This window comes from Frieseomelitta varia, unplaced genomic scaffold, assembly GCF_011392965.1.
Source record: "Frieseomelitta varia isolate USP_RPSP 00005682 unplaced genomic scaffold, Fvar_1.2 scaffold_433, whole genome shotgun sequence".
NCBI classification, from domain to species: Eukaryota; Metazoa; Arthropoda; class Insecta; order Hymenoptera; family Apidae; genus Frieseomelitta; species Frieseomelitta varia.
Genome location: NW_025110183.1, coordinates 220,212 through 232,943, shown reverse-complemented (window position 1 = coordinate 232,943; position 12,732 = coordinate 220,212). Strand labels below are relative to the sequence as shown.

At 25.5% G+C, this 12,732-nt stretch overlaps 5 protein-coding genes across 8 annotated transcripts; 2 read left to right on the top strand and 3 right to left on the bottom strand.

Moving 5' to 3' along the window:
• Nucleotides 1-303: 303 nt before the first annotated feature.
• LOC122532040 (uncharacterized protein CG4449) lies at nt 304-2,326 on the top strand. The gene is made up of 6 exons (XM_043660461.1): nt 304-702; nt 793-883; nt 1,007-1,094; nt 1,203-1,400; nt 1,537-1,681; nt 1,769-2,326. Exons 1-6 carry the CDS (start codon nt 627-629, stop codon nt 2,050-2,052), a joined length of 882 nt encoding a protein of 293 aa, XP_043516396.1. The 5' UTR covers nt 304-626; the 3' UTR covers nt 2,053-2,326.
• LOC122532038 (histone H4 transcription factor-like) lies at nt 1,936-4,790 on the bottom strand. Its single transcript, XM_043660457.1, has 6 exons — nt 4,145-4,790; nt 3,569-3,905; nt 3,039-3,354; nt 2,633-2,930; nt 2,336-2,550; nt 1,936-2,067 (listed from the first exon to the last, which is right to left on the bottom strand). Exons 1-6 carry the CDS (start codon nt 4,622-4,624, stop codon nt 2,049-2,051), a joined length of 1,665 nt encoding a protein of 554 aa, XP_043516392.1. The 5' UTR covers nt 4,625-4,790; the 3' UTR covers nt 1,936-2,048.
• Nucleotides 4,451-7,503, top strand: LOC122532039 (tRNA modification GTPase GTPBP3, mitochondrial). Of its 3 annotated transcripts, none has more exons than XM_043660460.1 (5): nt 4,451-4,534; nt 5,606-5,779; nt 5,905-6,125; nt 6,274-6,986; nt 7,117-7,503. In XM_043660460.1, exons 2-5 carry the CDS (start codon nt 5,674-5,676, stop codon nt 7,355-7,357), a joined length of 1,281 nt encoding a protein of 426 aa, XP_043516395.1. In that variant the 5' UTR covers nt 4,451-4,534; nt 5,606-5,673; the 3' UTR covers nt 7,358-7,503. The 3 variants fall into 3 exon arrangements, with proteins under 3 accessions (XP_043516395.1, XP_043516394.1, XP_043516393.1); XM_043660458.1 differs by lacking the exon at nt 4,451-4,534 and adding an exon at nt 4,857-5,168; XM_043660459.1 differs by lacking the exons at nt 4,451-4,534; nt 5,606-5,779 and adding an exon at nt 4,847-5,168.
• LOC122532041 (TP53-regulated inhibitor of apoptosis 1-like) lies at nt 7,419-9,295 on the bottom strand. 2 transcript variants are annotated; one of them, XM_043660462.1, is made up of 3 exons: nt 9,171-9,295; nt 8,654-8,887; nt 7,419-7,589 (listed from the first exon to the last, which is right to left on the bottom strand). In XM_043660462.1, exons 2-3 carry the CDS (start codon nt 8,798-8,800, stop codon nt 7,503-7,505), a joined length of 234 nt encoding a protein of 77 aa, XP_043516397.1. In that variant the 5' UTR covers nt 8,801-8,887; nt 9,171-9,295; the 3' UTR covers nt 7,419-7,502. The 2 variants fall into 2 exon arrangements, with proteins under 2 accessions (XP_043516397.1, XP_043516398.1); XM_043660463.1 differs by lacking the exons at nt 8,654-8,887; nt 9,171-9,295 and adding an exon at nt 8,089-8,617.
• Nucleotides 9,296-9,660: 365 nt separating this feature from the next.
• LOC122532045 (7-methylguanosine phosphate-specific 5'-nucleotidase) lies at nt 9,661-12,639 on the bottom strand. The gene is made up of 6 exons (XM_043660467.1): nt 12,518-12,639; nt 10,996-11,094; nt 10,804-10,873; nt 10,375-10,727; nt 10,001-10,231; nt 9,661-9,886 (listed from the first exon to the last, which is right to left on the bottom strand). The coding sequence occupies exons 1-6, from the start codon at nt 12,542-12,544 to the stop codon at nt 9,785-9,787; spliced, it is 882 nt and encodes a 293-aa protein (XP_043516402.1). The 5' UTR covers nt 12,545-12,639; the 3' UTR covers nt 9,661-9,784.
• Between the last annotated feature and the right edge of the window lie 93 nt (nt 12,640-12,732).

The window sequence follows — 12,732 nt, the reverse complement described above, 5'->3', positions numbered from 1 at the left end:
TAGATATTAATGGAATATTCTTAAGACTGTTAAGATATTATGAACAAATATATTTTATATATATGAACAAATGAAATCTTGATTTTAAAATTTAAAAAAACTGCTGTACCAAATTTATTCGTTTCATTCGTTTTTGAATTTTAAAAACTATGCTGGAATTGTATTGATATTGAAATGTTCTATAAACAATGGTATACTTAATGATAAAAATTTCTGAAAATCTTTTTAATTATCAAATTGACTATATTTTTTTCAGCAATTTTATAAAAGTACAATAAAGAAATCAACTAAATTTAAATCGTGTTATTCTCTAAAGATGGCAGCATAATCGCAATTTAAAATGTTCAGACTAGAAAAAAATGAGAGCAACATAAAATTTATTTTGAATAACATTTGTTTGTCTGTTTCGGTAAATGTTGTTCATTTGAGTTCTTTAAATAGCAGTGCTATTACTTATATTTTGTATCTTTTAACGTGTAAAAAATTTTCTATATTTTAAAATATTCAAGACGTGTCAAATATCTAACCCTGTTTTCTATGGAGTGAAAGAAATTTAGACCTCAAATTACTACAAATTTAGTTTTTTCTTAATATTGTTAAATTGTTAAACAAAACGTGAATAAGTAATGGAAGTTATCCAATTAGGAAGTTCGTCTGATGATGATAATGATTTGTATTTAAATTCTGTTATTAAGCTGAAAGGTACATAATACAAATATAGTAAATAATGTATCTTATTTAATTTGTGGTGTAAAACTCAAATAGATAATCTAATTGAAATATTATGTATAGCCTTGAAACAAAAGCGAATGTCCCCACAACAGAATGAACTAGAGAATGAAGAGAACGACAAAAAGAATAAAGAATTATGCACATGTGATAAGTATGAGTTCATTAAAAAAATTAATTTTTATAGAATTTTGTAATTTTAAAGTTTTATATGTCGTTAATATCCTTCTGCTGTGATCTATATTAACTAAAAATAAAATTTGCTACTATCTTACAGAATTAAGAAAGTGCAACATAACAAAACTGTACCAAAACAAAAAACAAGGAATAAAAGATCTACGCGTCGATCAGTGAGACAAAGACAAGTAAATCAACTTACAAATACCACATATATCTAAAGACAATTATTTTTTTGATTAGTAATTCTTGAAATTATTAATCTAATCAATTGAAATCATTGCAATTTGTTTTAGAGAAGAAATGCATCAGAAACAGATTCAGATCTAGAAATTGTTTCTGTAGAAGAACAATCAAAATCGCCCGAAAATGATATATTGATAATTGAAAATAATATACAGGAAGATCCATATTCTAACGAGATTGAAAATTATGAAATAAATATTAAAATTCTCTGGCGATCAAAGGACGTACATCGTTTAAATATTTGTAGAGTACGTAATCATAATATAATTATATATATTTCATAATTTATAATCATGTACATTTTAAAATTTATATACAGTATAGTTATTAAGTACTTCCAAAACCACTAATTCTATCCATTTTAAAAATTTACAATATTTTTAGAATGAAAACTTCCAACAAATTTTTGAGTATTTTGCTAATTTAGAACAAGTTTCAGTGGATGAAATTTTAATAACAAAAGGAGATAAAACTATTAAAAAGAATGATACTCCAGCTTCAATAAATTTGTCTGTAATAGACATACTCGGTACATTAATTATTATTATTTTGATTTTTTTTGTAAAATCCTAGTTTAATATTTTCTCCAAATAAAAATTAAAAATTATATTTACAGAGGGAGGTATTGTTAAGAAAAATAATACTACACTTCAAAAAACTATAAACAATGAAGACACTTGTATAATAAAAATACAAACAACAAGCAAGAAAAGTCTAATTGTTTCTGTCAAACGAAATGAACATTTCAAAAGGTTATTAGAAAAATGTGTTGAAGAATTTAATGTTGAAGAATCAAAAATTAAACTGTATTTTGATGGAGAATTAATTGAAGCTACAAATACACCTGATTCATTAGAAATAGACGATGAAGCCTGTTTTGATCTTCAATTATCTTCTTAGTTCATAGAGTTAGTCCTATTTATAAAAGATAGATTTGATAAATAATATAATTTATATCTGTTTCTAATTAATTATTTGTTCCATGTAAAAGAAATTACCAAATTGATCAATTTATAAACTTTTTTGAAAATACATAAAATATTAATTAATAGTTTCTATGTAAGAAAAGAAATACATAATACAAAAAATATAAAAATTAGTTATAATGTGTATTGAAAATGTAAACTTGATGCCTGTTAAAGTAAATATAATAAACTTGTATGTTCAACCAAAATTAATTTACGTTAAAATTAACGGATCTCCTTCAGTAGGTGGTAATTCTTCAGTTTCTTGCGCTTCCACAACACTACTACTAATTATATTTCCCTCGGCATCAGTTTCATCAATTGTTATCAAAATATTTGGTATTACTGGCATAGATTTTCCTTCGTCATCTCCTGACTTTCCTTGCTCTTCATTATCTTCATCTTCTTCGTTCTCATTTGAATCTTCAAAAACCTAATAAATTACATAACGTTTTTATCTGTATCAATTTTTTTTATACATATTTTATAAACTTTACTCCAAAGAAAGATATTACTTCAATTTTAGGCACACTGGCATCTTTATTTAATTTTATTTTGAATTTTCTATTTTGCAACTTTGACTGATTGATAGAAGGATTTGTTTCTTCTTCAACTGCTTCATATCTGACCATTTGTAATCTATAACATCCATCTTCATCATGGCTATATTGAAATCTTGTATGACCACTGGGTAATTGCAATTGATGTGTTTCAATTAAATGTTTCGTTAATCTATAACTTTTTCTATATTTTACAGGGCATTCATGACAGCAATACCATCTCACTTGCATAGTATGAACTCGTTCTATATGCCTTATCATGAAAGAAATGAAACTTTTTAAGAACAATCAAAATGAAATATCTTAATTATAAGTTTTATTAATTTAATTTCTAAATAATTTTTAAAATTTATTCAGGTACCTATCAAGAGTGTATGCGCCTTTGCATTTATATTGGCATCCTTCAAAATGACATGAAAAATTAGGTCCCTTTGTATGAACTGTCATGTGTGTATCTAGATCCTGTTGAGATTTGGCAGCATGGTTGCAAAGTTGACAAGGAAAGCTTCTAGTAGAAACATGCCGATATCTAACATGTTTAGCTAAATTGGCAGGTGATTCACAACTCATATCACAAAGAGTGCATTTGTAATTAAAAACATGCATTCGCATATGATCCTTCAAAATTCCCTCAGTTGGATAAAATTTATTGCAATGGGAGCATTGGAATCCTTGAACTAACATAAAAATTAAGAATACTATTTATTTATATACTAAATTTTTAACCAATTTTTAAATTGTGCAAATAATTCAATGATTTCCTATAATCAAAAATGCTATATATATATATATATATATTACATTTATAAACGTTAAAAGACAATATATATATATATAATATTTGAATATACTGTGATATTTATAAATAAATGAAAATTTTTTTCATCTTACCATCAATTGGAATCTGTCGTTTGCAATGTATATGAAATTTTGTATTGGAAGCAAATGTAGCACCACAATCAGGACAAGCAACAATCTTTTCCTTTGTATGATGTCGTATATGATTCCTCAATTTGTACAAATTAGGGTAAGAGTTATCACAACCTGTCCATTTACATTTTACACCTCCTTCAATTTTATTACCCCTTGGACCTTCCTCAATATGAGCAGCTACATGATATAAATATAATTGATAATTCCTAAAGTATTTCAAACATTCCTCCCAACGGCAAAGAAGTGGTGCTGGAAGATCCACAACATTTTTCCATTCGGAGTCCCTATGACATTTCTAAAATATAATTAAAATTTAAAATTTGGTAGTGTATATGTACATCAATATCCTTATTTAATTTCTAAACTATATAAAACTGAAACAATTTTTTATTAAAATACTATGATTTAAATAAAATTAATTAATATTTACAGCAATAAAATAAAGTAAATTTTTTAATTGTATTATAATTATTCTGTGAATATAGTTTATAATATAGTTTTTTCACAATTTATTGCTAATGGATAATTTCTTACAGGTAATTTAATTCTAGACCGAATATTTGATCCAATACATTTTAATTTAGTGTGATAGGCATGTAAATTAACGTGTCTAGAGATCTCGTCGGGTTCGTCACTCTCGTACAAACAATCAGTCCACTGGCATATATAAACACTGACTTCTTTCTCATTGGTCCGCGTATTTAAATCAGACACATGTGAAGCCACGTGATTTACGAATCTCTCAACGTGATTGGTTTCGTGTTTGCAGCCGGACCATTCGCAGGACAAATGAAAAACTTCACGTTTCAGCGGGAAACCAACTCTTCTCTTCGTTCCGCACTCTGACACGGAATCAAATTCAGAATCAGTATTATAACTATCATCGTCATCTATTTGCTTTCTTTTACATTGTGTCTCGTCCGTGTACGTGAAATCTTTTTGCGATTCTACCCATTCGTTACAACGTTTCTGCACGTCTTTACTACTTATTAGTTTTTTCCCAAACTCTGTCATTTTATTAATTTAAAATTTATATTTCAATACTCTTCGATCATGAATTTCCGTCGTGTAATACGTACAACTTTCATTTATTCATTACCTAAGTTAAGAATTTGTGAAAAATTTATCGTTAAGGGCTAAACATTTCCTTAATTTAAACAAACTTAATACTTTAAGGCGCAATCTTGTATTGTCAATATTTTTTTTAAAACTTAACACTTAATATTTTGATTAAAAACCGAACTGTTTCTAACTGATTATTGACTTCCATGTTACGTTTCTCTCATCAATGATCATGCTCGATACTTGTTCTTAAATACCTAACCTGAGTTTAACCTAATGCAGAACAATTGTGTAAATAAAGCATCGTGTTAGATTTATAAAAGTTATTATTGTTATATGTCGAATACACAAATGTTACGAATACTTTTAAATAAAAGTACTTGGAAGTTAACCAATAGTTCGGAGGAAATGAGATACACAGTTTTTACTCCATTAATTTTACTACGAAGGCACTTCACAGAACATGGATCTTCTACAATTTACGCACTTTCTTCTGGTTGCTATTTCTACATTTTCTTCTGTCTATATTTTTATTCATTAGTCGAATTTTTATAAAATTAACATACAATGCGTAATTTTAACTTGGTAGCTACTTTGACACTGCTTTTCACGAGACGAGACATTCAGCATTCCGCCAATTTTAACTGCGCATGCGTGTCGCAATCAAGTTTAAACATATAAGAATCATTAATTTCAATTAAATGAAATTATCAATTATGATCTAAAATATAATATAACTAAAAAGACATTAATTACAAATAAATAACATAGATTCGTTATTTTTGTTATTTATATTTATATTTTTGCTTAATTAAACAAATTATTGTTTAAAATTATATGTACAACTTACGGATATTATAAAAATAATTCTATTTCATTTTATTTATTAATTTATTTAATTTATTAAATGACAAATACTTCTTTGTATTAAAGGATATGGCAAATGTGGGGTAGCAGTAATACGTGTATCTGGACCAAAAGCATTAGTAGCTTTACAAAAAATGACAAAAATATCTAGTCTAAAACCTAGAATAGCATTCTTAAGAAAAATTTATGATCCTGAAACAAAAGAAGTTTTAGATAAAGGTCTATGTCTTTGGTTTCCAGGTAATATATTTTAGAATATAGTTTAAAAAGATGAATTATATATATAGAATGAATATAAAAAACACATAGTATTAAAAAATAAAGTTATGTATAGAGTTGTGTATTCAATGAGTAATGAATTTCAGGACCTAACTCATTTACTGGAGAAGATTCTGCAGAATTCCATGTTCATGGTGGGCCAGCAGTGGTGACGTCGGTTCTAAATGCGCTTTCAAAACTACGTTTTCAGTTAGCGCTTCCAGGAGAATTCACGAAAAGAGCATTTTTAAATGGAAAAATAGATTTGACCGAAGCAGAAGGTATAGGAGATTTAATTGAAGCAGAAACGGAAAAACAACGTAAACAGGTAAAAATGTAACTATATTATATTATTGAGAAATAATATTCTTGAATTATCTTACATTATATTATATTATTGAGAAATAATATTCTTGAATTATCTTACATTATTAGAATATACTATGTTGCAACATTTCCTCTTAAAATGCCAATAGGCCACTAATCAAGCAAATGGATCCCTTCGTCATCTTTATGATTCTTGGCGTATCGTTTTGTTGAATGTACTTGCCAATTTGGAAGCTTATGTTGATTTTTCTGAAGAGCACAGTGTAACTTCTAATATTTTAAAAGATGCTAAAACTACTGTGCAAAAATTATCTACAGAAATTCTACAACATCTGTCTGATGGTAGAAAAGGAGAAATTTTACGCACTGGAGTACATGTAACAATTCTTGGAGAACCAAATGTAGGGAAAAGCAGTCTGTTAAATCTTCTTTCAAGAAAAGATGCAGCAATTGTTACCTCTTCGCCAGGAACAACAAGAGATGTTATAGAGTTAACAACAAATATTTGTGGATATCCAATGATTCTTGCAGATACTGCAGGAATTAGAAATAATCCAGAAAATGAAATAGAAGTAGAAGGTATTAGAAAAGCGAAAAAATATTCAAAAGAAGCAGATTTTGTTATATGTGTAATTAGTGCAGAAAATAAAATAAAAATTTCTTTAGAAATATTTCTAAGACAATACAAGAATTATTTAGAAATAGACAAAAAAAGAGTTCTTACAGTATTGAATAAAGTAGATTTGCTTAAAGAAGAAGAAAAAAAAAATTGGAGAAAGCAAAATGTTATTCCTATATCATGTAAAACACAAGAAGGTTTAAAAGAACTAACAAACGCATTAGGAGAATGTTTCAGGGAAATGTGAATATTTTATTTATAATAATGAAAATCAAGAAATACTGTACAAATAAATATATATATATATATTTATTTGTACAGTTATTTATATATATATATATAACTATTATTAATCTATTGTTTTTAATTTCAGATGTGGAGATCCATGTACAGAAAACCCTGTTCTTAGTCATGCACGATATAGAAATCATTTATTACATGTTTCAGATTATCTTGAACTCTATTTACAAAAAACTACAGTACCAAATTATGATATGGCTATATCCTTACAGGATATTAGAAATGCGGCAAGAGAACTTGGCAAAATAACTGGTTCTATTAATAATGAAGAAGTTTTAGACATTATTTTTAAAAATTTTTGTATAGGAAAATAAAAATCTACTTAAAAATCAATGTTTCTAGTTGTGCTTATTATAGTAATCCAATTGCAAATTGTTTTATGATAAAAATTATTTATTTAAACATATGTAACACATCCATAGTAAAAATTAAAAGAAAATCCTATTAAAAGTATAATGGTCAATCTTCAGTTTTCTTTTCTTGTTCTGTTCCCAAATGAGCCATATTTACCTCATCTATATTTATATTTTGATCTTTCATAGCTTGCTGAAACATAATTATATGGTATAATAATATAGTATGTATTTTAAACGTGAAAATAATTGTTTTATAATGAAATATTATTTTAATGTTCCATAATCTTTCAAGGAATCTATAAAAAGCAATATATAAGACTCAAATACAATAATGTTATAGTAAGTAATAATGTTCCATAATGTTTCAAGGAATCTATAAAAAGCAATATATAAGACTCAAATACAATTTATTTCATCAAACTCCAAAAGTAAGGGATTAATGGTAACGATGTAATTTTTTAAATTATTGAGATTCCAATAAAAGTTACATTTTCAAATTTTTACGTTGACTTTAAATTAAAAGTTTATGATTCTGACATGCAAATTTCAGGTCAGTACAGAATCATAAATGTTTCAAGTGATTTCTTTTTAATTATTTAATCTTTTCATTTTCGAGGAGAAACAATAGCAAGTCAACAAAGGTTAGGTTAGAAATTTAAAAATAAAATTTTTTACATTTATTAACTTACCGCTACACATTCAGTGTAAACTTTAAGTAACGATGCGCATTCACTATCATCATAAATTCCACGCAAAAATTTCTCGGAGAACCAATTATTAAAACAACGATCGTACTTTGCTTTCAATTCTTTACAAGCCTCCATAATATATTGTTATACGTTAATTAATACATCATTCAGCAATTAATAAATCATCGCCAATTAATTATAACAATTTTCGTTTAGTTATTAATACAGAAAAAGACAGAAATTGATGTGAAATCCGTATGTTCCAGTTGCACATGCTTTAATTCATTATTACTGTGTAGAACACACACTACTTTGTCTCATACATTTTTAAAGATCTGATTTCGAAAAGAAGTAAATACACGAAAAGTAAATACAATCACGTGTTACGAACAATTATCTTGGATTTCAGTTCGTTAAATGTATGCAGAATCAAAAGTTTATTTTTCACAAAAATTTGCAAAAAAAATAATCTCCAAGAAATCGCTTTATCTCACTCATAATATTTCAATGTTATAATCTCAAAAAAGAAAAAAAAAAAATGAATTTAAGAAGGCAATTCGATTACCTGCAGACACTGATTATATAATTTGAAGTGATTTGAGCACATTGAATCGTCTAAATCACCTTTAAGGAATTTTTCGGAAAACCAAAGCTTAAAACACCCATCATATTCCCTTTTAAGATTATTACAAGTTTCTGCGATACTGTTCATTTAATTTTCCAATTTATTACTGATATTAAAATGAAACTTTGGATACGATAGTTCCTCTTGATTTTTTTTTTCAAGACTTAATAATACCTATAAAAAAATATAATTTTTAATTTATTGGTTATAAATGAAATTAACGTAAGCCAATTGAAATTGATTTATATCAACTGTTCCCAGCTTAAATTATGATATATTATCGAACTCTGTAAAATTTAATATCGATTAGAATCGATTAATCGAACTTGTTTGTTCGGAGTTATTTCGTCATATATTGAAGTATTATATTTTTAAGATTTATCAAATTTGTTGATATCAACACCATTACGATTTAATATTTTAAAATAAATCTTCTTAACTGAATAGAGTAACTTACGCCAAAGTACTTTTTAGAATTGAAAATTAGCAAACTTCAATAATCGAAAAATACGAGAACTATACATTTCGTCACGTTGTACATAATATTAGGTTAATTGGTTACTGGTTCTCAACTTGCTTTTTCATAGAATGTACCAAGTTGTTATAAATTCATAGCTCGTATAAGGAATTTATAAACAAATATTTGATACAATTTAACAATTGTTTACAATTGTATTTATTACGTTTATTATTATTTTTCATAAAATAAAATTTGTTCCTGCAATATAATAATAGTAATTATAAAGAATATATTGTATAAAAATTTAAATACAAGGGAGAATACTTTTTTTTTATTTGTTGTTTCAACAAAATTAATCAAACATTCATAGTTTTTACTGTAAAACTGATACATTATAAATTGTTAGTGCATAAAATTATACTAAAAGTAACTTTATCGGTAAAATAATATTGTTTAATATATCTTATTAAGCTACTACAATCAAATTAAATAAATGATAATTATATTAAAGTGATTTGAGACCTAAGAGAAAGAGATATTTTATAAATAATAGAAATTGAAAAATTGTATTTAATTATTTGTAAATTAACTTTGTTAATTATTTAATTATATTATAACAACAATTGTAATATGTCAATTGGAACTTGCATTGTTTGATCATCTACCAAAACAATATCAAATTTTTCCATAAATGAATCCAAACTACTTTCAATCTGTAAAAAATCAAAATTTTTATTCAATTCATAATCCTTTTCAAAAGTTCTGATATACTATAGAATATACAGCAATTGTTTGTCATAATTTATAATGCAATATATAATACTTACATTGTCATAAAGAAAACCAATTTTCAGTACAGCACATGTATTCATCATTCCATCAACCATTGACGCATCGCCTATATTATCACCCATTAAAAGGACATTTTTCCTTCCTTCAAGAAATTTAAAATAATCTTGTTCTATTGCATGTTTGTTTTTATTAAAAACATGAATTAGTCTTTCATTCTGAAAACCTGCTAGTTTTCCATCTTCATATTTGAGAAAATTTGAAATTATCTAAAATAAAAAAATTCGAAATATTATTACTATTATTATTTATACTAATAACATTATTACTATTTTTTTCATTACTATTACAAATACAAAAACAGTTAAGATTGTAAATTTAAAGAAAAATTATATGTTTAAAAAATTGTTACCTTTACATTATCAAAGAGAATACTCTGACTTTTTAAAATAGCTTCAACAATATCGCCTAAACCAGCACTAAAAACTAGAACTGGTACTTTAGCAAGATGCAATTTTTTTAAAAGTTCTTTAGTACCATCCCTTAAATACATTTCATACATGTTGCTTATTTCTGGTATTTCATTAGGATTAAAAGGTATCCCTTTCAGTATTTCCTCTGCTGCTATCATCCATTCTGTCATTGCCTCTGTTTTTATTTCAACTGATAAATTAGGATCTATTTCAATTGGCCTATATTTTTGATAAAGACGACTTGATTCCTTTGCGTATGTTTCTGGAAGTTGCTTGCACTTACTAAAGATTCCTGTTTTTTTCAAAATAACAAAGAAATAATTAAAGCTTAGTATGTGATTGCAATAAAATAATATAAGTTTACATACCAAAACTACTGAGAACCTTTTTTCCATTGACATGCTGTTTAGTTAATGTTAAATCGAAATCAGTAACTATCTGAAATTTTTTAATAATTTTAAGACTAACGGAATTTATGTTGAAGAGAGAAATTTAGGCATATAAATAAACTGTAGGCCAATAGTATTAATGAAATGAAAAAGTATTTAAAAAATTTATACCTGTAATGAATTAGACCCATCTTTCAACATTGTATTTATTGTTCTTAATAAATGTTTCTTGTCTTTAATATGGACATGCTTTAGTTTCAGTGTTGGGAACTATATTAGAAAGAAAATTTGAAGAATTACATTTAAATAGTATAATCATATCATATATATGAAATGTATAAACAAATTATTATCAGAAATATATTTTTATTCTTAAATTATTAATATTAGAATAAATTATTGTTGAAACTTATCTTACCATATTTTTATAAATATTTCTCTACAATTTACAAATTTTTTTGTTTATTTTAAAAAAGAATTGGAAAAAAATTTTGTTAATAAAGGAAAACTTCTTAAAAAATACAGTTGACATTATTTATTTCGTAATATTACATATACTTTGATATAATTGAAAAATGATATAAAGAAGTTCCAATTATTAATCATTTTGAACACATGAGTTTCATTTAACATAAATATAATGGTATAAATATAAATGGTAGAGTTAAAAAAAATGTATTACATATAAATTATAATAATAATCACTGGAATTCAATTCTATAAATGTTAAGCATACAATAAACTTAGTATTAAATAGGTTAGGTCATTAAAACTTTTAATGATTTTCGTTTTAAATTTGATTACAGTTTAATAATTTGTCAAATTTAAATATTGTTAAACTGCGAGTAAATTCATTTCTGAAAATGCATAACGTTTAATAAATTTTGTTATGTAAAAATTTAATGTTGAATATATATATATATATATATAGTACATCTACATATTTTTCAAGCTTCTTGTCTACTAATATAATTAGATACAATAAAATGACGTGTATAAATTCAAATTTAAGATTTAATTAGTTTTTATTATTTATTTATTATTTTTTAGTTTATTTTTAACACTAAAGAAATTACTAATATATAAAAATAATCAATGTTACAAAAAAATGGTGAATATATTTATTTTATTTATTAATTAAATGCATACAGAGATTAATATTTTTGCTGGTATTATATACTATTATAGAAAATATGATTTAGACGTTAATGTTGTTAGACATAAATAAAGATCGTCCGTATTTGTTAATTTCTATTGACTATTGATATATATAATTTATATTGTTTTATATATTATCGTATATTGTATATTGTTCTTATCGTATATTGTTCTTATTATATAATTTTATAATAGCACTTCAGGGTATTTTTATATTCTTTGTTTTTTAAATAAATTACAGAATTCTAAAGAATTGGAAAATTGATATTTGACATAAAATATATTACAAAAATATAAAAGCGAAATGTATATTTGCTCAATTAGATCTTCTATTACTTTTATTTTATAAATTCAAATAATCATGTAAATTAATTAACGATTACAATTAAAATATGTTGGATGACTAACAACAGAAAAAAATATTTAATTAAATTAAGGTTATGATTCAAGACAATAGGCGCCAAAATGTTTAAATAGCACAAGGTCAAATCCGATTGGCCAAAAGGAAAAACCGCGAGAAATTTAAATTACTTACATCATCCAGGTCTATTTCGGAAGTCATGCTCTTTCCTTGCGCGACGAGAACGGAGTCTTTGTGTTCAGCAACCTAACTGTTTCCGTGGCGCTGAAGAGCCGCCACGGAGCCAATCAACCAATCAGCTACAACACGTGACCAATGTATCTGTCACGTGACTATATCTTTCTTTGTTAAGCATGAGCAGCGGTGAGGACGACGGTTTTGGACGACAA